Source organism: Amblyraja radiata, chromosome 22 (genome assembly GCF_010909765.2).
Source record: "Amblyraja radiata isolate CabotCenter1 chromosome 22, sAmbRad1.1.pri, whole genome shotgun sequence".
Classification (NCBI taxonomy): Eukaryota; Metazoa; Chordata; class Chondrichthyes; order Rajiformes; family Rajidae; genus Amblyraja; species Amblyraja radiata.
The window spans coordinates 42,371,389-42,393,478 of NC_045977.1; the positions used below are offsets into that span (position 1 = coordinate 42,371,389).

General features: G+C 41.5%; 1 protein-coding gene across 4 annotated transcripts in view; it reads left to right on the forward strand.

Annotated features, from left to right (window-relative positions):
• The window catches only part of mettl22 (methyltransferase like 22), a 38,483-nt gene extending 18,546 nt beyond the window's left edge, over positions 1 to 19,937 (forward strand). For all 4 annotated transcript variants that reach the window (XM_033041165.1, XM_033041164.1, XM_033041166.1 and 1 more), the window contains exons 7-11: positions 4,816 to 4,869; positions 6,281 to 6,361; positions 8,057 to 8,159; positions 10,786 to 10,954; positions 19,282 to 19,937. In XM_033041165.1, coding sequence (XP_032897056.1) covers positions 4,816 to 4,869; positions 6,281 to 6,361; positions 8,057 to 8,159; positions 10,786 to 10,954; positions 19,282 to 19,335 — 461 coding nt within the window. In that variant the 3' untranslated portion in view covers positions 19,336 to 19,937. The remainder of the gene's footprint in view (positions 1 to 4,815; positions 4,870 to 6,280; positions 6,362 to 8,056; positions 8,160 to 10,785; positions 10,955 to 19,281) is intronic.
• Positions 19,938 to 22,090: the final 2,153 nt, after the last annotated feature.

A 22,090-nucleotide genomic window follows, 5' to 3' on the forward strand; every position in this document is an offset into this window, starting at 1 on the left:
AGTTTCACATAACTATATTTATAGTTCCAACTTAAATCTAGGGTTTAATAGTAAGATTAAACGAGAACTTACCAGTTTGAAGTTTGATCTGTATTTTATGAGGAGTTACGATGAGGGATTACGTGAAGAAGCCCGCCACGACGCATGCGTGTCATTCTTCAAAGCAGCGGTGTGAAATCACAGATAACTGTAATGACTAAACATAGTAAGATTAGAGAAGAGATACCAGTTAAGTATATGATAAAGGGTGGGAGCGGACGGCACGTAATCCCTCATCGTAACTCCTCATAAAATACAGATCAAACTTCAAACTGGTAAGTTCTTGTTTAATCTTACTATTTTACTTCGGAGTCACGTGAGTGACTACGTGAAGATTTTAAAGCTCTGTGATTTCATGCCGTGGAAACGAGTCCATGCATCACGTCTTCCTTGATGACTGTAGGAGGAATTGTTTTAACATAATTTGGACATGAATTCGACATTGAAATCATAAAATTTATTAACACAAAATTATAACCCCTTTTTATGGGTTTAAATTAATTTACAGAACTTAAAATTGTTTCTGCAAACGTTCCAGGTTTCATTACTGGTTTATTGTAAAATAATTGGAATGTTTTTTCCCCCCCAGACCATCCTGCTGCCTTGAGGATTTGGTCCATTGGTACATCCAACTGTATCGCTGCCGATGTAGCTGCAGCCCTGGTGGAATGAGATTTAAAATATTAGTATCCACCCCAGCCTGTGTTAGCACCTGTTTCAGCCATCTTGAGATGGTCTGGACCGTCACTCTTTTGTGTGGTTGCTTGTGGCTGACCAAAAAGTGCTTTCTCATTGCCTCTTAGGATTTTCGTTTTCTCAATGTATAACGACAGATGTCTCACTATACACAGACGGTCATCTGTTGGGTATGACCTAAATTGTATATTGAGGCCTGCTGATCCCTGTCTGTTCTGCTTTACTAACTCATAGATATGAAACATAATATTTTCTGTTGAGGAAGTCATGTTGTCCAGTCTTAGTTTATGCAGTGACTGTACCCTTTGTGCCGTGACCAATGCCATTAGCATGACTGTTTTTAATGTCAGTTTGTGTAGGGACAGAGCTGTTGCTGGAGACCAATTCCTGAGCATCTTCAGGATAATAATTACATCCCATATTTGGGAGTACCTGGTTCTTGGGGGATTAGTATTAAAAATTCCCCTCATAAGTTTTGTTACCAGTGGGTGAGTCCCAACAGAGTAACGCTCTGTCCCCTGCCATAGGTAAGTCGATAGGGCACTTCTGGCGCAGTTGATGGCACTGTAACTGAGCCCCTCATCATAGTGGAGGCCTGCCAGATATTCCAGAACAGACGGGATGTTCATGTCTCTGTAGGTGATGTTGTTTTTATGGCAGTGCATCGCCCACTTCCTGATATAGACCAGATACTGTTTTTTGGTTGACTGTCTTTGGGCCGCCGAGATCATGTTCACTGTTCGGTCCGTCAGTCCCAGTTGTAGTAGAGGTGTTTTTAAACTCTACAAATTAATAAGTTCAAATGTTTATGGCATGGGTGGCTATCCCTTGTTACGGGATGTAGCAATAAATCTGGTCTATGTGGGATGGTGATACATGGTTCTAATACCATGTTTAATACCGCTGGGAACCATGGTTGAGTAGGCCAAAATACCAGACGCAGAGTCTTGTTGTATTTTCCTTAATACCCGACTGATGAGGCAGAAAGGACGGAATGCGTAAATAAACAATTTCCCCCAATGCAGCGAAAATGCATCTGTCGCCGCTGCCCCAGGTCTGGTTCCCATGAAACATAATTTGATAACTGGTGGTTAAGTCTGGATGTGAATAGATCGATATCTGTGTTCCATATTTTGCTGTAATATCAGCAAATACTTTTTTATTCAACATCCATTCGGTGTTTACATTAAATTTGCGTGACCTAGTGTCTGCCACTAAATTTAGTCTTCCTGGTAGGTAAGTGGCTGATATCCAAATATCTCTCTGGATACACCATTGCCAAATTGTATTAGCCAGATTGTCACATGATGTCGATTTGTTTCCACCCATGTGGTTAATGTATGCTACCACGGTGGTATTGTCTATCTGTAGTCTAACATGCTGGTGATATGACCCAGTACAATATGACTTTAGGCCATGTAATGCACCCAACATTTCCAGGTAGTTTATGCCCAGTGTGAGTAATAATGATGCCTCCTGAGCAGTCCATCTACCTCCACAGCTGGTGATGGTATTGGTGGCTCCCCACCCAAGTGCACTGGCATCAGTTTGTAGTACCATGGAAGGGTTACTGACAATGATTGGATTGGAACAAAGCCAGATGTTATCTATCCACCATTTTAGTTCCATTTTAGCTTGATTGGTAGTTTCATAGGTCTGTCAGAGTGACCAGCATTAATTTAGAGTGCTTGTATTTTTGCTCTCTGTAAGTTTAGGTAATGTAGAGGTCCAAATTGTGTGGCTGGAAAGGCAGCCACCATTTTGCCAATTACTTTTGCTACCAATCTGATGGATGGTTTGCTGATGTCAATGAGGTTATTGCAAGCCTCTATTAAATCTCTAGCCTTTCCCTTAGGCAAAGTCACCGACATGTGAACTGAGTCAATGGTGAACCCCAAATAGTCCATAGTAGTGGAAGGCGTTAGTTTAGATTTAACTGGATGGATAATAAATCCCAGTTTTTCAAATAACTGTTTTGTGGCTGTTACAGTTTGTTTGGCCAATTCCAAAGTTTTGCCCACAATGAGTATGTCATCTAAATATGCCATGACCATGTGTTTACGTTTCCGTAGAACCGCTAGGGCTGGTTTCAAATTTTTTGTGAACAGCCTGGGGCTGATGATAATCCATTTGGCAGTGCTTTATACTGTCAGGGCTGTCCCATCCAGTTGAATTTTAAGTAACATCTGTGGTCACCTCGTATAGGCACTGAATAGTAAGCATCTTTTAAATCGATGCTGGCCATGAAGTAACCTTTGGAAATTAATTGTTTAGCAGTAACAAAGGTATCCATTTTGTCAGATCTATGGTGATGCGACAACCACCATCTTTTTTGTTTTTGGTAAATATATTGGACACGAATTCTAATGGTTCGTGTTGAGTTTTCTCAATTACACCTTTTATGTAAAGCCGCTCCTGTTCAGCTTGCGCTTTTGATTTTTCTTTATCAGAAGGCACGAACATTCGGTTAGGTATATGTTGAACTGGAGGGCTGTACTTGTGTATAAACTCTATTGTGTATCCCTGGATACTGCTTAAGATGTAAGTATCGGTTGTTAACATGCTCCATGCATTCCGAAAAGAGTGTAATCTCCACCCAACCTCCATGCTCCCTGTATTTTGTAGGGAACCAGACCCACCTACCTCCATAGTTACCAGTGGCAGGTTTACTTCTTTTTGTAGGTTCTTCGCTGCTGTTGTTGCGCTGGTGTCTGGATTTTTGGTTTGGTTGGCGTTGGAGGTCCCCGCATCTTCCAAGAAGGCCGGCCTGGGCCATGGCCTAAAAAAGACTCATGTTTTGAGTACCGGGCCTTCGAGCTTTCACCAGTTCTGCTGGTGGGTGCGTGGGGGTGCTGTCGTTGGCCGTAGTGGGTTCCAGTAGGTTCTCTTGTTCCTGCACCCCTTGCACACTTGTCTTTCCTTCTGCGGACCCCTCTTCCAGGCCAGCCCAGAACTGACCCACAGTGCTCCCCTCTGATGAGGTAGAAGCACTGTGCAGCCCTTCAAGAGGTACTGCTGTGGGTTTATCATAGGGCCCACAGTGACCCGACTCCATCTCCCGGAGTCTGTCACGGTGGAGCGAATGCTCCACACACCGATCCATCCGGCTCCAGCACTCTCGGGCGCTGGCCGCCCGCGATTGTTCAAAGTCGGACTCCTCTGAGTCCACGACCTTGTTTGTTTTTGTGTCTAGCCTTACCGCCCGGCCGCGTGGATCTGGCCGGTGCGGAGGCGACATCGGGCACAGCTGATCCCACAATCGGTGATCCGAGTGCTGCTGGCTGCCTGCTGCTCCGTGGTCCTCCCTCACCAGCTTTGTCCTTACTGCCCTGCCGTGGAGTGGATCTGGCCGGTGCGGAGGCGACATCGGGCACAGCTGATCCCATCTAGCCCACCAGCTTTGTCGCAGCCCGTTGGTTTCTCCACCTGTAATCAGCATGGTAAAAACACAAAAAGACCGCAGCTCTTACCTGCAGGTCCAGGTTAAAATTGTCGCTACGGGGGAACGTCGTTCCACCCCGTCTCCTGCCGCCCGGCCGTGGAGTTCTGGCCGGCGCGGAACCAAAAGTCGGCACATCTGATCCCTTACGGGGCTTGTGCCTTCAGCTGCTGCTGGCTCCCGCAACTTCGCGGTCCTCCCCAGCCAGCTTTACTCGCAGCACTTGTGGACACTATTTTGTCCAGCTTCCCCCACTATGAAAAAACAGCGCGGGGAACAAAACTACCGCAGAGTAAATTTCTTACCTGCAGGTCGCGGTTTCAAACTTATCGCTGCGGGGGAACGCTCCACCCCGCCTGTCGTTTCGCAAGCGTGAAAGCGATATGTCACGCATGCGTCGTGGCGGGGTTCTTCACGTAGTCACTAACGTGACTCCGAAGTAAAATCCTAAATATGTACGTCTTTTAATACTACTATCAAAAAAAATGTTTGATGAACTTTTGGAAATATTTACAAAATGTATAATTTTACAGTAATCGCATAGAGGCACACTATTATTGCTTAGCACTATTATTGCACACTATGTATATTGATCTTATTTTTCCTAATTGAAATATTTTGCGTTGTACATAATATAACAGGAAGTGAAATAAAAGTAAGAGACCTGGACTGGCTAAAAGATGAATTTTGCACAGGTAAGACGTCAATTTAAATATAGTTTTGTATCATTATACTTTGTTCATGAATCAAAGATAGATACCTTAAGCTTTTCCCTTCAAACCAGGTCACTCCCCAGTGTTCGTTGACTCAAAGCAATTGAGTTCACAGCCTCATCTTGTTTCCCTCCCTGTCTAGTCACCTTTGGCTGTATACATCAATAGCATCCTTGCTTTTAAGTATTCTTTTGGTTCATACAGATCCCATTCTTCATAACATACCATAAAGTATTTATAACATAAGTGACTCCAGTCTGAAGAAGGGTCTCGACCCGAAACGTCACCTATTCCTTCGTTCCAAAGATGCTGCCTCACCCGCTGAGTTATTCCAGCATTTTTGTCTACCTTTGTTAATTCAGCTCATCTATTTCTGAAATCTTAAATACCGTGTCATCCCCAATCAACATTATTTCCATCCACTTTTCTCCAAACGTCTCAACTATTCCTAACCTCAGCTTTACCCAATTTATCCTTCACCTGGTCCGAAGTCAAACGGCCGATGTCTTAGTTAATCTAGGCACAAGGAACTGCAGATGTGGTTAATCTATCTTGAATCTTATATCAATGCCTTCAATTTAAAATCCCCACATTTAAATAGTTTTATGGCCTTGCTTCTTCTCTTTATCTACATGATATACAGTAAATGTTTGTTCTGATTCCAACTCTTTCTTTGTCTGAATTCTGCAATCACTCAATCATTATGTCTAGCATGGACACAAAAAGCTGGAAGTAACTCAGTGGGACAGGCAGCATCTCTGGAGAGAAGGAATGGGTGACGTTTCGGGTCGAGACCCTTCTGAGTGTGAAGAAGGGTCTCGACCCGAAACATACCCCATTCCTTCTCTCCAGAGATGCTGCCTGTCCCGCTGAGTTACTCCAGCATTTTGTGTCTATCTTCGGTTTAAACCAGCATCTGCAGTTCCTTCCTGCACATTATGTCTAGCTTTCCCTGAGTCTTTTCCCTAAACCTCTTGCCCTCCCCTACATGTTTCTTCGTACCGTAAAATCCACCTCATGGACCAAAGTTCTAATCATTCTTCCTCATTTTTTTTGTTCAATTTTCCCTGGTATCCTGAGATATTTTTCCGTGGTTTTATTTGTTAAATCCAAGTTGTTGTTGGACAATACAGCTCACCCGCTCCATAACACACTAGTATGTGTTTTTGGCCAAAAGGTTCACTAAATGAATAGCATTATTTAAGTTAAAATGTATCCTGGAAATATTAGTACACGAACATTGTCTGATTGGTAGATTCTTGTTTGATTTTCCCTTTAATTTTCTCCAAGGCAAAATTAGATAAAGAATTCTAAAGAATTATTTTTAAAAGTAGGAGATGCAATTACATCCACGTAAGATTTTGTGATGTTTTAAATTACTTTTTTACTGCAGACACTAAAAACCCATACTGTTGGTCGGAAGAAGAAACGGCCCAGTTGCATGACCAGACGGATGTGCTGTTTGCTGCTGATGGTACGGGCTCCCATGTGTAAAGTACATCACATCGAAGTATCATCACTGATCAACTACTTTAAAGTATTTTGATAGAGTCATAGTCATCTTCTTCTTGCATATGGCGTGCACAGCCTAAAGTTGTAAGACAACTTGTTCTATTTGATTGCGCACGCCAGGTTGATTGCATTCGTCGAAACAGGGCGGACCACGTGAAGGTTGCAATCTCATAGAGTCATAGAGTGATACAGCATGGAAACAGGCCCTGCGGCCCAACTTTCCCACACCGGACAACATGCCCCAGCTACACTAGTCCCACCTGCCTGCGCTTGGTCCATATCCCTCCAAACCTGTCCTATCCATGTACCTGTCTAACTGTTTCTTAAATGTTGGGATAGTCCCAGCCTCAACTGCCTCCTCTGGCAGTTTGTTCCATACACCCACCACACTTTGTGTGAAAAAGTTACCCCTCAGATTTCTATTAAATCTTTTCCCCTTCACATTGAACCTATGTCCTCTGGTCCTCGGTTCCGCTATTCTAGGCAAGAGACACTGTGCATCTACCCGATCTATTGCTCTCATGATTTTATACACCTCTATCAGATCATCCCTCATCCTCCTGCGCTCCAAGGAATAGAGACCCAGTCTACTCAACCTCTCCCTATAGCTCACACCCTCTAGTCCTGGCAACATCCTCGTAAATTAAGCTTGACAATATATTTTCTATAACATGGTGCCCAGAACTGAACACAATATTCTAAATGTGGTCTCACCAAAGTCTCATACAACTTATATATTCTTCTGATGTTTAGTTTAGTTTAGAGATACAATGCAGAAACAGGCCGACCAGCGATCCCCACACTTTAACACTATCCTACACCCACTAGGGGCAATGTTTACATTTACCAAGCCTATTAACCTACAAACCTGTACGTCTTTGGAGTGTGGGAGGAAACCGAAGATCTCGGAGAAAACGCACGCAGGTCATGGGGAGAACGTGCAAACTCCGTACAGACAGCACCCGTAGTCGGGATTGAAGCCGGGTCTCTGGTGCTGCATTCGCTGTAAGGCAGCAACTCTACCACTGCGCCACCGTAAGACTTGACGATGATGGACTTGTATGCTACAATTTCCATTTATATGTATCTAAACTTTCACCCTTTCAGTGTTTAAAAATAATTTACAGCAAGCCGTGTTCATCCAAGGATTCTGGTTAGAAGAGCCCATAATTCTCTGTCGTTAGCAACGCATTTCTTGATTAAATTGGTGACGACTGAGTATTGTGCTTTGCACACTGTGTGTTTAATAACAATGTGTATCAAGGATTATGCCATGCAATGTTCTTATTTAATAGTTTACCCTTTAAAGGAGCAATAGCACAAATGATGCACACGTGATTTATAGCTGCAAGAACATGAACATGAATCACAATAACTCCAGCGGATAGTCCTGGCCAAGTGTTGTCCCAGAATTAAAGATGAGACTGAGAGAATTACTTCAATAATTTCATGTTGTTCTTTATTGTTGTATTGTACTTATAATGTATTAAAATGTCCTTCGAGAATGCCGTCGTCTTTATCACATGTTAGTTGAGACATTTTGGGATATGCTAATTTTACTGTTAGTAAAGAGTTGGTTTATAAAGTATCCCTTTCAATGGATTTTAAAGAGCAGGTACATTAGATTAAATGTGTGTGTTTCCTCCTTGTTTTGCAGTATTCTACGAAGATGACTTGACGGATGCATTCTTTCAGACAATCTACAGAGTTTTGAGCCATTTGAGAAATCCAAGCACTGTATATCTCTCTGTGGAGAAAAGGTAAGCATGGGAAAGACATGGACAACCAGTGATGGTATGGATTGTACAACCTACATTTTTAGGATTGGAGTGTGTAATAGCCATCAGGTTATTAAACACGACAACAAACAAGTTCTGAACTACAACAGACTACTATTATTGCACGATAACTGTTTGCTTTTTGAGTATGTGTATGTGTAGCAATGTTACAACATTTTGAGATTTTAAAAATCAAGTCTGCAATTTATCCCATCAGATAAAGCATAAAAATAAGTTTAATTTGACACCTAATTCACTTTCATATCTCAAGTATTTAAAAAGTTATGGCCATTTTCATACTCGGAAATTAGCATCTTGTTCCCTATTGATTTTCTATGGACATAACAAAAAAGCTGTGATCGTGGACAGTCAAAAGCCCATAACTTTCTTAAAAATTAAGAGAACTGAATGAAATTTTCAGTTATCATAGATTGAAGCATTCTGAAACAAATATAAAATAATCTTACTTGGATGACCTGAAATTAAAGCATATAATTAGTTAGTTACCTAATTGTAGCTAATTTCAAACTTCAATTACTAGATCTAAACATCTATCCATTTCTTAATAAATGATTAACATTTTTAAATAGCCTAAGTGTCCAAATAATATTCACAAATAATTCACAGTAAAACATGATTTTTAAATCTAATTTACATTAATTTATAGGCCAAATGGAAGGAATTTAGTGTTCAATTGCTGTAAATTAAAGTCCATTTAAATCAGCTTTCTAGTGGGATCCTGTGAACGCGCTGGTTTAGAACGTTCACATTGCGGTAGATTTGTGCCCTCAAATGCCCAGAAAAATATTGCGGGATATAATGGGCCCAAAATTAGCTACTCGCAATATTAAACTTTATATAAAGGGATCTTAAGAAGCCCTTTTTAACATAAAAATAAACAGCCTACCTTTCGTTTTCCCCTGTATGAGATCCGGCCGGTTGCCGGGGGTCGGGGGTTTAGAGGTTAATTTTTAACCTACTATAACAATTTAATAAAGCCCTTAAAACTAATAATAGCTCAAGCGAGGGAATCTTCCAGTGATTTTTCGTTAATAATTAACTTGGCTGAAAAACCTCGATTTGAACAGCCTAGGGAAAATCGCGTTTTAAACCCGCCCCCCTCTAAACGGCGCCAAAATCGCGCACACGGGCTGGGACAGATTTTCAGCGGCGCTTCAGGTACGTTTTGCAACATACCTAGTATGTGTATATACACACACTGAACTTGTTTACCTCTCGTTTATGTACTGTGTTTACATATTCTGTTGTGCTGCAGCAAGCAAGAATTTCATTGTCCTATCTGGGACACATGACAATAAAACTCTTGATTCTTGACATCTTGGAAGGAAATTTTAGAAAATTCAAGTTCAAGTTACATTTATTGTCACATGTACCAATCGGTACAGTGAGATTTGAGTTACCATACAGCCATACGAATAAAAAAAGCACACACTAGACGATAAAGTTTAACATGAACATCCCCCCACACAGCGGAATCAATGTTTCCCACTGTGAGGGAAGGCAACAAAGTTCAGTCATCTTCCTCTTTGTTCACCCGTGGTCGGGGCCTTTGAGCCCTCCGCAGTCGCCGCTGCCGAAAGCCCTCTCGCTGGGATGAGGGAACTCCAACGGCCGATGGAATTGCATCAGAAACCAATATATAATGTTATTTATTTATTGCTGCTGGTCATAAAAAGTTACCACATCAAGGCAGAGACTGGTTTGATGCTGAGAGTAGTTTATTTGTGAATACCAAGTTGGCGATATACAGAGTACTGTCCTGCCGACTACAAAGTTCAGAAGGTTCTGAAGGTTCAATAAGGCCATGGCTGATCAACCCCTGGTCTGAACCCCACTTTTACACAAAGATAGAAACAAAATGCTGGAATATCTCAGCGGGACAGGTAGCATCTCTGGAGAGAAGGAATGGGTGACGTTTTCGGTCGAGACCCTTCTTCAGACTAGTCAGAGGATAGGGAAACGTGAGATATAGACAGTGCAGATGTTGAAAGAGCGGGGCCTCCTCAGAAAGTATAGATGGCTCTGTCCCTTCTTATGCAGTGCCTCAGCGTTCCTGGACCAGTCCAGTTTACTGTCCAGGCAAACTCCAAGGTACTTGTACTCCTTGGTAAACTGCACATCCACACCCTTGATGGAGATGGGACAGGGGTGTTCCTCTCCTCCTAAAGTCAACTCCTCAGTCTTGTCGGTGTTGAGCTATGACCTCTAGTTTTAGACTCTCCCACAAGTGGAAACATCCTCTCCACATCCACTCTATCCAAGCCTTTCACAATTCACAGTCCTTAAAATATATTTTCTAAATTTGGCACCAGGTGTCATGTTTATAATATTATGTTAAGATAAATAAATGGTCATATTCTTACAGTATAGGCAGATGTGTGTCTTGTAATTCAAGAGTGAAATGAACTGGATATTCTCATTGTATTCTCATTGTATTCTCAGGTATTCTCATTGTATTCTCATTCCCATTGTATTCTCATTGTATTCTCAACATTCTGACCTATTTTAACTATAATGCATCTTCAAAAATACAGCAGCAGCTTTATAGCATCACAATTTGTTAAAACTGAGGTGTGATTTCTTTCAGACTGAACTTTACGTTGCGAAAACTGGATGTTACATGCGATGCTTATGATCACTTCCGACTGTGTTTGGATGAGTTGGGAAACATGAATGATGGGAGAACTTCATTTGTTGTGGAGCCAGTCAAACTTGCTTTTCCACAGTTCCTGGTTTATGAGCGAGTGGAACAATTGGTAAGTGATTTTGGGGGTTAGGGTTTTTAAAGAGTTGGTGATTAATGGATGATTCGGTTGCATAGACTTGTTTCTCAGACTGTCAAATCTAATTGGAGAACTCTCGGAGCAGAATGAGCCGTGAAGAGAAATTAAAGCAAATTATTGTGAGGGATGAAGGAATCTTGCAGAGATAAAGAATAAAGAGGAAAGAAGAAATGACAAGTAATGTTTTAACACAGCTGTGGATATTGATAAAGGACAGATCAAACATATTCCAGAAAGCATTTAAACAAAAACAAGCCAAAAGTAAAATACAATAGATGTTGGAGATCTGAAATAAAATCAGAAAAAATCAGATTAACATTCCAAGCATTATCTGCAGAGGTGAAAATAAAAATATAAATTTTTGACAATTCATAAGAAATATTTTCTCTTTTCCTCTCCACAGATGCTACCTAACTTGCTGAGCATTTCCATCTCTATTCCGCCTGTAACACTATACTCTGTACTATTTTTGCATTATCTCTGTACGTGTAAGGTGTGACTGTACTCGTGTATAGTATGATTTGAAGTTAGACACAAAATGCTGGAGTAACTCAGCGGGCCAGGCAGCGTCTCTTGAGAGAAGGAATGGGTGATGTTTCAGGTCGAGACCCTTCTTCAGACTCTTCAGACCAGTCTGAAGTAGGGTCTCGACCCGAAACGTCACCCATTCCTTCTCTCCAGAGATGCTGCCTGTCCCGCTGAGTTACTCCAGCATTTTGTGTATTTCTTTGGTTTAAATCAGCATCTGCAGTTCCTTCCTACACATATAGTATGATGGGACAGGATAACAGGCAAACAATGTTTTTCACTGTTTTTCAGTGCAGGTGACAATCTATACTATTACTAAAACACTCATCTTGACCACTTCCGGTCTGCGTTGTAATCACATTTGCGCAAAAACGATCCCCCACAGCATTACGATTTTTCGCCACCTTACTCACAATTCTCGTCTGCTGCAAGTCGAATAAGTTTCATTCCGATCGGTGAAATAGTATAAAAGTGATTAAGGTTTTGAAGGTTCCCTCTCCCCCATTTCCCCACACCCCCAAACCCCCACATCCCCCCTCCTCCACACCCCCCTTCCCCCACACCCTCCTTCCCCCACATCCCCCCTCCCCCACACGCCCCTCCCCCACATCCCACTCCCCATCCCCCCTCCCCCACATCCCCCTCCCCATCCCCCCTCCCCCACATATTCCCCCCCAGAGTTGTGGAACATTGCTTTGGGGAAGGGTTGCGTTGGAGGACCAGGTCTCCCATGTGACTGGGACCCAACGATTGTCCTCACTGAGTAAGGGGGGTACAGTATTGGAAAACCAACTAATAAACATACACTAAACAAAACACATAATGAAAAAGAAAGGACACAAAATACATAATACTTTATACATTGTTAAGACCTTTTAAAGGTTATCCGCTTGAACCACCTGGCGGTCACTCTGAGTCAACAAACTCCGTTCTTTGGTCCTGATATGAACAGATGTCTCGGTTACAGCAGATTTTCTTCGCTATAACCAAAATCCGTTGTAACGAGTAGCATAATAACAAGGGTAGACTGTATTTCTTGGAATTAGTTTAATTTATGGTCACGTGTACCGAGGTACAGTGAAAAGCTTTTGTTGCGTGCTATCCAGTGAGCGGAAAGACTATACATGATTCCAACCGAGCCGTCCACAGTGTACAGATACAGGATATAGGGAAGAACGGTTTCTAATTGAAGTATGAACATTGGGGCAAGAGAGGGCTGAGCTTTCATAGAAACATAGAGTGGATAAGAGTAGGGTGGATAAGGGAGAACCAGTGGATGTGTTATATCTGGACTTTCAGAAGGCTTTCGACAAGGTCCCACATAAGAGATTAGTATGCAAACTTCAATTCAATTCAATTCAACTTTATTGTCATTGCACAGATACAAGTATGGGTACAACGAAATGCAGTTTAGCGTCAGTCCGTAGTAATAGTGCAATATAGAAATAAAAATACAGAATAAGCAAACAATGTGGACGGAGAGACTGGAGAAATCTATCGGCGGGACTCCAAGTTCAGCAATGTGATAGTGTTGTTGTAGAAGCTGTTCCTCATCCTACTAGTCCGAGACCTGAGGCTCCTGTACCGCCTCCCTGATGGGAGGAGGGCAAACAGTCCATGGTTAGGGTGGGAGGGGTCTTTGATGATCTTCCCGGCCCGTCTCAGACACGGTTTTCGGTGGAGGGCATCCATGGCAGGGAGCGGGGCACCGATGATGTACTGAGCGGTTTTCACCACCCGTTGTAGTGCCTTCCAGTCCACTACGGTGCAACTGCTGTACCATACCGTGAAGCAGGTGGTCAGGATGCTTTCAATGGTACAGCGGTAAAAGTTGGTCAGGATCTGGGGGGACAGGTGAGCTTTCTTGAGCCTCCTCAGGAAGTAAAGGCGCTGTTGCGCCTTTTTGATCAGCTTGGAGGTGTTGAGGGACCAGGACAGATCCTCCGAGAAGCACACGGTATTGGGGGTTCAGTATTGATGTGGATAGAGAACTGGCTGGCAGACAGGAAGCAAAGAGTAGGAGTAAACGGGTCCTTTTCACAATGGCAGGCAGTGACTAGTGGGGTACCGCAAGGCTCAGTGCTGGGACCCCAGCTATTTACGATATATATTAATGATTTGGACGAGGGAATTGAATGCAACATCTCCAAGTTTGCGGATGACACGAAGCTGGGGGGCAGTGTTAGCTGTGTGGAGGATGCTAGGAGGCTGCAAGGTGACTTGTATAGGCTGGGTGAGTGGGCAAATGCATGACAGATGCAGTATAATGTGGATAAATGTGAGGTTATCCACTTTGGTGGCAAAAACAGGAAAGTAGATTATTATCTGAATGGTGGCCGATTAGGAAAGGGGTAGATGCAACGAGACCTGGGTGTCATGGTACACCAGTCATTAAAAGTAGGCATGCAGGTGCAGCAGGCAGTGAAGAAGGCAAATGGTATGTTAGCATTCATAGCAAAAGGATTTGAGTATAAGAGCAGGGAGGTTCTACTGCAGTTATACAGGGTCTTGGTGAGACCACACCTGGAGTATTGCGTACAGTTTTGGTCTCCTAATCTGAGGAAAGACATTCTTGCCATAGAGGGAGTACAGAGAAGGTTCACCAGACTGATTCCTGGGATGTCAGGACTTTCATATGAAGAAAGACTGGATAGACTGTTTGTACTCGCTAGAATTTAGAAGATTGAGGGGGGATCTTATAGAAACTTACAAAATTCTTAAGGGGTTGAAAAGGCTAGATGCAGGAAGATTGTTCCCGATGTTGGGGAAGTCCAGTACAAGGGGTCACAGTTCAAGGATAAGGGGGAAATCCTTTAGGACCGAGATGAGGAAAACATTTTTCACACAGAGAGTGGTGAGTCTCTGGAATTCTCTGCCACAGAAGGTAGTTGAGGCCAGTTCATTGGCTATATTTAAGAGGGAGTTAGATGTGGCCCTTGTGGCTAAAGGGATCAGGGGGTATGGAGAGATGGTAGGTACAGGATACTGAGTTGGATGATCAGCCATGATCATATTGAATGGCGGTGCAGGCTCGAAGGGCTGAATGGCCTACTCCTGCACCTATTTTCTATGTTTCTATGTATCTCTAACCTAAACTTTTCTTCATTTTCCTCATGTCCAATGGAAACAATTTTAAGTTTTTTGTTTTTTGATTATCTCCACAATGTAGTTCTGTTTTCAAAATTGTTGCCCTGAATTGCTGAGTCCGTTTCCCTGTGATGGCAGAATCTCCCTCCTCTCCATGTTGTCCACAGATGTGGCCTGACCCGCTGAATTACTCCAGCACTCCAGATGTGTCCAGTTGTGAACCCAGTGACAGTGTGAGATGTCCACCATGTCCAATACAACTGATCGATCTATCTCCCACTTATCCCTAGTTAGTTTCAGTGGGAATGGAGATAAGCTTCACAGGGAGGGATTTTTATTTTCTGTAGATGCTGCAGCTGAAGCTAGGAATGATCTAAAACCATTTCCTCCTTTTCTAAGATGGACACAAAATGCTGGACGGATATTTTTAGAATCATTTCTGAAGTTGAAACTAATAATATTAGGAGTATCAGAACAAAGCCTAAAACTTACAACAAGCCAAAGAAACTTCCTTGATTACAGTATAATAACTGGGAAAAAATTAATATTAAAATGTTGGAAAGGTCCTACAACCCCCACAATTAAAATGTGGATTATGGAAATGTCGGAGACCTTACATTTGGAAAGAACTAGACTTGTCTTAATTGACAAACAAGAATTATTTGCTAGAATATGGTCTCCATTTATTGACTTTTTGAAAGGGTAAATTGGTCCGGCACAGGAATCTGACTGAAGCTCGAACTCAGGATTAGATGAACAGTTATGTTTTATAATCTACGGACCAACTCTAAAGTTGTATTATTGGTAAATTACTCCATTGTTTTTTATTGTGCCTTTCTTTTTTTCTTCCTACTTTCTATCTATAAAAAAACCCCAAATAGAAGCAGAGTTAATATACAATTGATAAATGAGGACCACTATTATTTTGATAGTTGGATTCCCATCTATTAGCAATGTGTGATTGATATATAAGATGTGTTTTGATTATGATATGTACATGCTTCTAATAAAAAAAAATGTTTTAATAATAAATAAATAAATGCTGGATTAATTCAGCAGAAGAGGCAGCATCTCTGGAGAGAACCAAACCAGCATCCGGAGTTCCCTCCGACGCCCTTCTTTCATAACTATCCCAAACGATGTGGCTTTGTCGCCTGGATAACAACGATAACGACTCATTTACTGGTGTACTACATATGCGTGTGTGTGTGATGTGGAAGGGCCATGTTTGACATTAGACATTATGGCAGAAGAGGCAAGGATTGAGGCTCCCTCCAGATAGGCTGTGGGCCGAGCATCAAAAATGTGTCTAGAAATGGGATTTTGTGACCCAAGTCACCAAACTACATGAAATTTTCACATATTGTGTAAACATTTTTATATAAATCACCCCTGATACTCGATATGAAGAAGACTTGCACATTTTTATTAAATTAGAGAAAAACCTGAAAATTTTCGGGTAATTTTTAGTCCAATCAAAGCACGTTTAACATTGAGTTGTCTGCCAGTTGGCCAATCACGCGCTTTGTTTCAGGCTAGCACACAAAATGGCTGAGGGGGCTTCACAGATGCCTGTTTTACTGGAGATTCCGATTTGTTGTTCTGTGGAATAAATGTCATGGAAACTTGCAGCAGGTAATTGTATTTAGTGGGGAAAGAATTAAAAAGGCTGAAGAAAGTGCTGCGGTGGATTAAAGTGCAAGAAAGCCTTGAAAGCAAAGTCCCTGCTGAGGTCCTGGAACACAAAGATTTAGACAGCCAGGGACCAACTCTAACTAAAAGGTAAGATCTAAAGTCTGAATTTATGAAAATCTATCTGTATGGAGTTTAATTAATTTAACTGCACCATTTTATAATGTGAATAAATTTGAACAAGTTTGAACAAGTTTATTCATGGATAACCCCTTGAGATGGACAGTCATCTCGTTTTCGAGGGGGTCCAACATGGAACATACAGCACAAGACATAACATACATAGAGGCTCTCATTGACCCACCTCCCCACACACCAATCCCCAAACCCCTCCATCCCCACTTGTTATAGTTTATAACAATTGTTAATTGGCTTTTAAATATCCAATAATAATAATAGTTATGTGTCACAGCATAATGTTGATGCATAATACCATATACCACCTATCATACATCGTACTTTAATACATACTATCAACATTATTACATGATATATTATTTCATGATATTGTGACATAATACAATATAAGACCTTGTTACACCTTGGGACGACAGATGGCACAATGGGCTAAGTGTTCGGCTGGCAACCGGAAGGTAGCCGGTTCGAATCCCGCTTGGAGTGCATACTGTCGTTGTGTCCTTGGGCAAGACACTTCACCCACCTTTGCCTGTGTGTGAATGTGTGTGAATGTGTGTGAGTGATTGGTGGTGGTCGGAGGGGCCGTAGGCGCAGATTGGCAGCCACGCTTCCGTCAGTCTGCCCCAGGGCAGCTGTGGCTACAGAAGTAGCTTACCACCACCGAGTGTGACTGAGGAGTGAATGAATAATGCGATGTAAAGCGCCTTGAGTATTAGAAAGGCGCTATATAAATCCCATCCATTATTATTATTATTATGCAATACAATAATACATAAGTGTAATGGCCATGCATATACAATAGTTATGCCAAATGATCACACACAGAGCAAGCTAGATAAAGGAGCTTGAAGACTCGAATACTAGAAACAGGTACATGGTTTTATAAGGAAGGGTAAAAGTGTATTTTTAAATAGACGAAATGAGCTAATAGTTCTTATGGTACTAGGCAGAGTGTTAGGCAATAGTCAGAAGGAGCTTTGAATTTAAATGCACGTCTCCCAATTTCTTTGTTAGTTCTTGGAATGAAAAAGATGGGTTGCTGAATATGTCTTAGTGAATATGAGGGTGTGTATGGTAATAGGTCTTGTTTTAAATAAGAGGGGTAATTGAGATGGATGCATTTAAAGATGAACTGGAACCAGTGGTAGCATCTTCGAGCGTGGGGGGATAACCAGTTTAGAGTTTCGTACATAGAACAGTGGTGAGTTATATATGGACACCTTAAAATAAATCTGCAAAGACTATTATAAACTACATTGAGGGGTTGAAGATGTGTATCAAATGTATTCTGATAGACAATATCAGCATAATCCAGTGTTGGTAGTAGTAGTTGAGAGACAATTCTTTTTCTCATCTGAAAGGTGAAACAATTTATATGGCGGTAAAGAATAGCTAGATTACATTCATTCATTCACTTACTTCATTCATTCACTTACTTCATTCATTCATGAAATTGAGGGCCTAAACTATATGTATCCATAAGACAGTAAATTAAACATTGTCACTAATGCCAGCCTGTTGTAGAGTAATAAGTCTTTAACAGCTAATCTCGGAGCTGCCTGCGAAAACTTACCGGGAAAAAGTGGTACTCGCGGTAAAGTGAAGCCACGGTCTCAATTAATAAGCGGCCGCTTCGCGAACGCGGAGCCACTGATCATCTCCGAGGGCGGGCGGGGGGAGGCTGTACATAGTGCCGTCTATAGCGGTCGTTTTCAGACCCCGACAACGGGGGGAAAAACGGAGGGATATCTGACCATTTCTCACTGCAATGGAAGCCTATAAATAGCGATCGATATCCCTCCGTTTTTTTCCCGTTGTCGGGGTCTGAAAACTACCGCTAGAGACGGCACTATGCGAATCGGCCGCTTATTAATTGAGACCGCGGCTTCACTTTACCGCGAGTACCTGTCCCGCGATCGGAGCACTTTTTCCCGGTAAGTTTTCGCAGGCAGCTCCGAGATTAGCTGTTAAAGACTTATTACTCTACAACAGGCTGGCATTAGTGACAGTGTTTAATTTGCTGTCTTATGGATACATATAGTTTTCTCTAATTTAATAAAAAATGTGCAAGTCTTCTTCATATCGAGTTTCAGGGGTGATTTATATAATTTTTTTTTTTACACAATATGTGAGAATTTCATGTAGTTTGGTGACTTGGGTCACGAAACTGCAGAATAAAGCTCCTCGGCCCACAGCCTAAGAAGCTAAACTGTGGCTGCTTGTTGAATAATGATTGCCACCTAGTGGTAGTGTGTTGCCAGTGCTTCCAGATATAAGTATTGCTGCCAAGGTAAGTATTGCTGCCAAGGTAATGCCACACCGAGCCAGCCGGCTGCCTGCCCCTTTTCAGGGGTTACGTCCGCGCCCGAGTGGTGTTAGAAAAGAACTACATGCTGTCCACGGGCGCCCTGGGGGATTTCCGGGACCGCTGAGGGTTGAATGCATCCTTGACAAGGAGTGTAAGATAGTTGTATAATAGTTAGTATACATCAGTCTGAAGAAGGGTCTCGACCTAAAACGCCACCTATTCCTTCGCTCCATAGATGCTGCCTCCCCCGCTAAGTTTCTCCAGCATTTTTGTCTACCTTCGATTTTTCTAGCATCTGCAGTTCTTTCTTAAACATTGTATAATAGTTTATCGTTTGTCCTGTATTATGGTGGTGGGTTCTGTGTTTTTTAGTACTGTATATATTATTTTAATATTTGAAAAATAGTTTTGATTTAAAAAAAGGGAAATGTCACTGTCGACTTGAATCCTATTAATAACTCCCATTTGTTTGTCCTTTGTGTAAAAGTTTTGTTTTTATTGGTCATTGCCATAGAGAATTGACTTTTTTTTGTGGATTCCCTTACAGGAACTGTGGAAAATAATTGTTGAGCCGCACACAGCAATGAAAAGGCTATTGTAACTGAAAACACACGCAAAGCAGGACGGTTTATTGCTGTAGTTCATTTAAAGCTTTAGCCAAAGAAAGAAACGAGGTTATTATTTTAAAATACTAAGCTACTTTATTCAATATTTTATCTTTAATTGCAGCGTGGAAATTATATGGCGTACAATCACTTAATGTGTTTGGATTGGATTTAGCAGTGAATACGTCAATACCTCATTAAAATAATAGGGAGAAGAACTTTATACCTTGAAAGTACAAAAGATTATATTAGGCAGCTGCACATGTGGTTTGACCTCTCACAAAATTGCTACAAAAGGTTTCTCAACGGGTTTTTACAGTATCAGGTGTGCTTAATGACATATCAAAAGCCCACCACACTCAGACCACGGGAAAGGACTAATTTTCAAGATGGCCTCCAAATCCTTAAAACGCCCATTATTCCTTCATTATTCATCATAGACAAATAATGTTGCCGCCCAACACCATGTTTTGGGGTTTAGAATATAGGAAATGTTGTTATGAGGCAGACCTATACTTGCACTGGAAAATATTACTTTCTATGCTAATATTACACATAAAATGGATCTTGGACGCCATCTTGAAAATTAGACCTATCCCGTGGTCTGACTGTGGTAGAATTTGGGTGTGTTATTAAGCACATCTGATACTACAAAAAAACGTTGAGAATTTTTTTTAGGGTAAGGTGGTTTTTTTGTCATATCTGCAGCCACCTCTATCAATGTTTTCTCTATTTTAATATTAGTTCTGTTACTATTTCTGATGTAACAGAGAGAAGTTAAACAAAAGGGCAATATATCTTGATAAAAGTATCCATGATACAATATTTACAAATAAAATGCGTTTCCTTTCATTCATCCTCACGGAGTTTCTCGCCTAAGCAAAATCTAAACAGAAGTATGTACTGTAGATAGGAATTGACGACTTATTTGTGGGACAAAATTAATTTCAAATACTACTAAATTAATATTGTGATTCAGAGTATTTGGCACAGTGGCGTAGCTTGTAGACCCACTGCCTCACAGCGACCGAGACCCAGGTTTGATCCTGACCTCGGGTGCTGCGTGAGGTTTGAATGTTATTCCTCTGACCGTGTGGGTTTCCATTGGTTCTCCAGTTTCTTCCCATATCCCACAGGTGTGCGGGTTTGTAAGTTAATTGGCCTGCGTATAATTGCCCCTTATGTTTAAGAAGTGGATAAGAAAGTGAAATAACTAGCGTGAATGAATAGGTGATCGATGGTCGGCGTGGACTTGGTGGGCTAAAGAGCCTGTTTCCATGCTATATCTCTGAAATTAAAACTAACTCTAAATCCACTGTGCCTTTCCCATCACTTTGAAAGAGCTATTTATTTATTTATTCACGCCTTGCTGCTTTTTGCCTGTGGTGTTTTAATTTATCCGTTTTAAGTTTATTGCTTTTTATTAGATCTTCCTGCAACATTCTCTTCTCTACAGAAAATAATCCTTGATTCTCCAGCCTTTTCATGTAGCAATAATTCTTCATCCTTGGTAGATATCAAGTAAATGTTCTCTGCGCCCACTCAAAAACCTTGACTTAATAGTTGCAGCTGATTAAAAAGTCAAAACTTGCAAGCTAAGTTTAATTTATTGTGATTGAGTTTACATGAAACTGGTTGCTGTATTTTGTAGAAGTATATTTTATGATGCATTGCAGTTTTATTTTGATAATAAAGGTTAAACAAATGCAACAATGTGGATTTTTCTGTTATATTTGTCCTTTATATCATCAAACTGGAGGAGCAGAAACTAATTTAATTCAGTTTAGTTTATTGTTCCATTTGTCAGAAACTCTATGCGCAGTAAATTGGCATCATCTGTTTGAAATTGCAGTTTAAATGTAAAGGTTTACTGTCAAATAAAGTGCACATCACTTTTTAAATGTGAGTGGGAGTAGTGATATGACTGAGTGGCTTGGTGTAAATTAGGTACATGAATCAGCAGAGGGCCAGAGGAGAAACCTGCAAGTACCAGTTGAAGCCAGTGTGTACACTTGCCAACGTTTATAATGACAAACGTGTGGTGTACTTTGAGGCTGGAGCGAGTGCAGGCAATGAGACTGACCTGAGAGAGATGACGGTATGGTCTCAGTATGCTGAACCATGCACAATGGTGGAGGTGCTGCACACTGCGTGTGGTGTTATAATGAAATAACGGATAATGATCGGCATAGATAGAGTGGATGTGGAGAGGATGTTTCCATCAGTGGGAGAGTCCAGGACCAGAGGTCACAGCCTCAGAATTAAAGGGCGCTCTTTTAGAAAGGAGGTGAGGAGGAACTTCTTTAGTCAGAGGGTAGTTAATCTGTGGAACTCATTGCCACAGAGGGCTGTGGAGGTCGAGTTAGTGGATATTTTTAAGGCAGAGATAGATAGATTCTTGATTAGAACGGGTGTCAAAGGTTATGGTGAGTGCAGGAAAATGGGATTAGGAGGCAGAGATCAGCCATGATTGGATGGTGGAGAAGACTCGATGGGCCGAATGGCCTAATTCTGCTCCTATAACGTGAACTTGTGGTGTCCATTTATCGCAATGGAACCATTATATCCCATGACAAAATGAAAATATTGAATACAAGTTTAAATCCCCTATTTGCCAACTGTGTCATCAACTTTAGACCAATTTGATTATTAGACTAATTAATTAGATTAATTTGGATGGAATTTAACTCAGTCAAGTGGGAGAAGTTACATTTTGGTACATTAAACCAAGGCAGGCATGCACAGTAAATG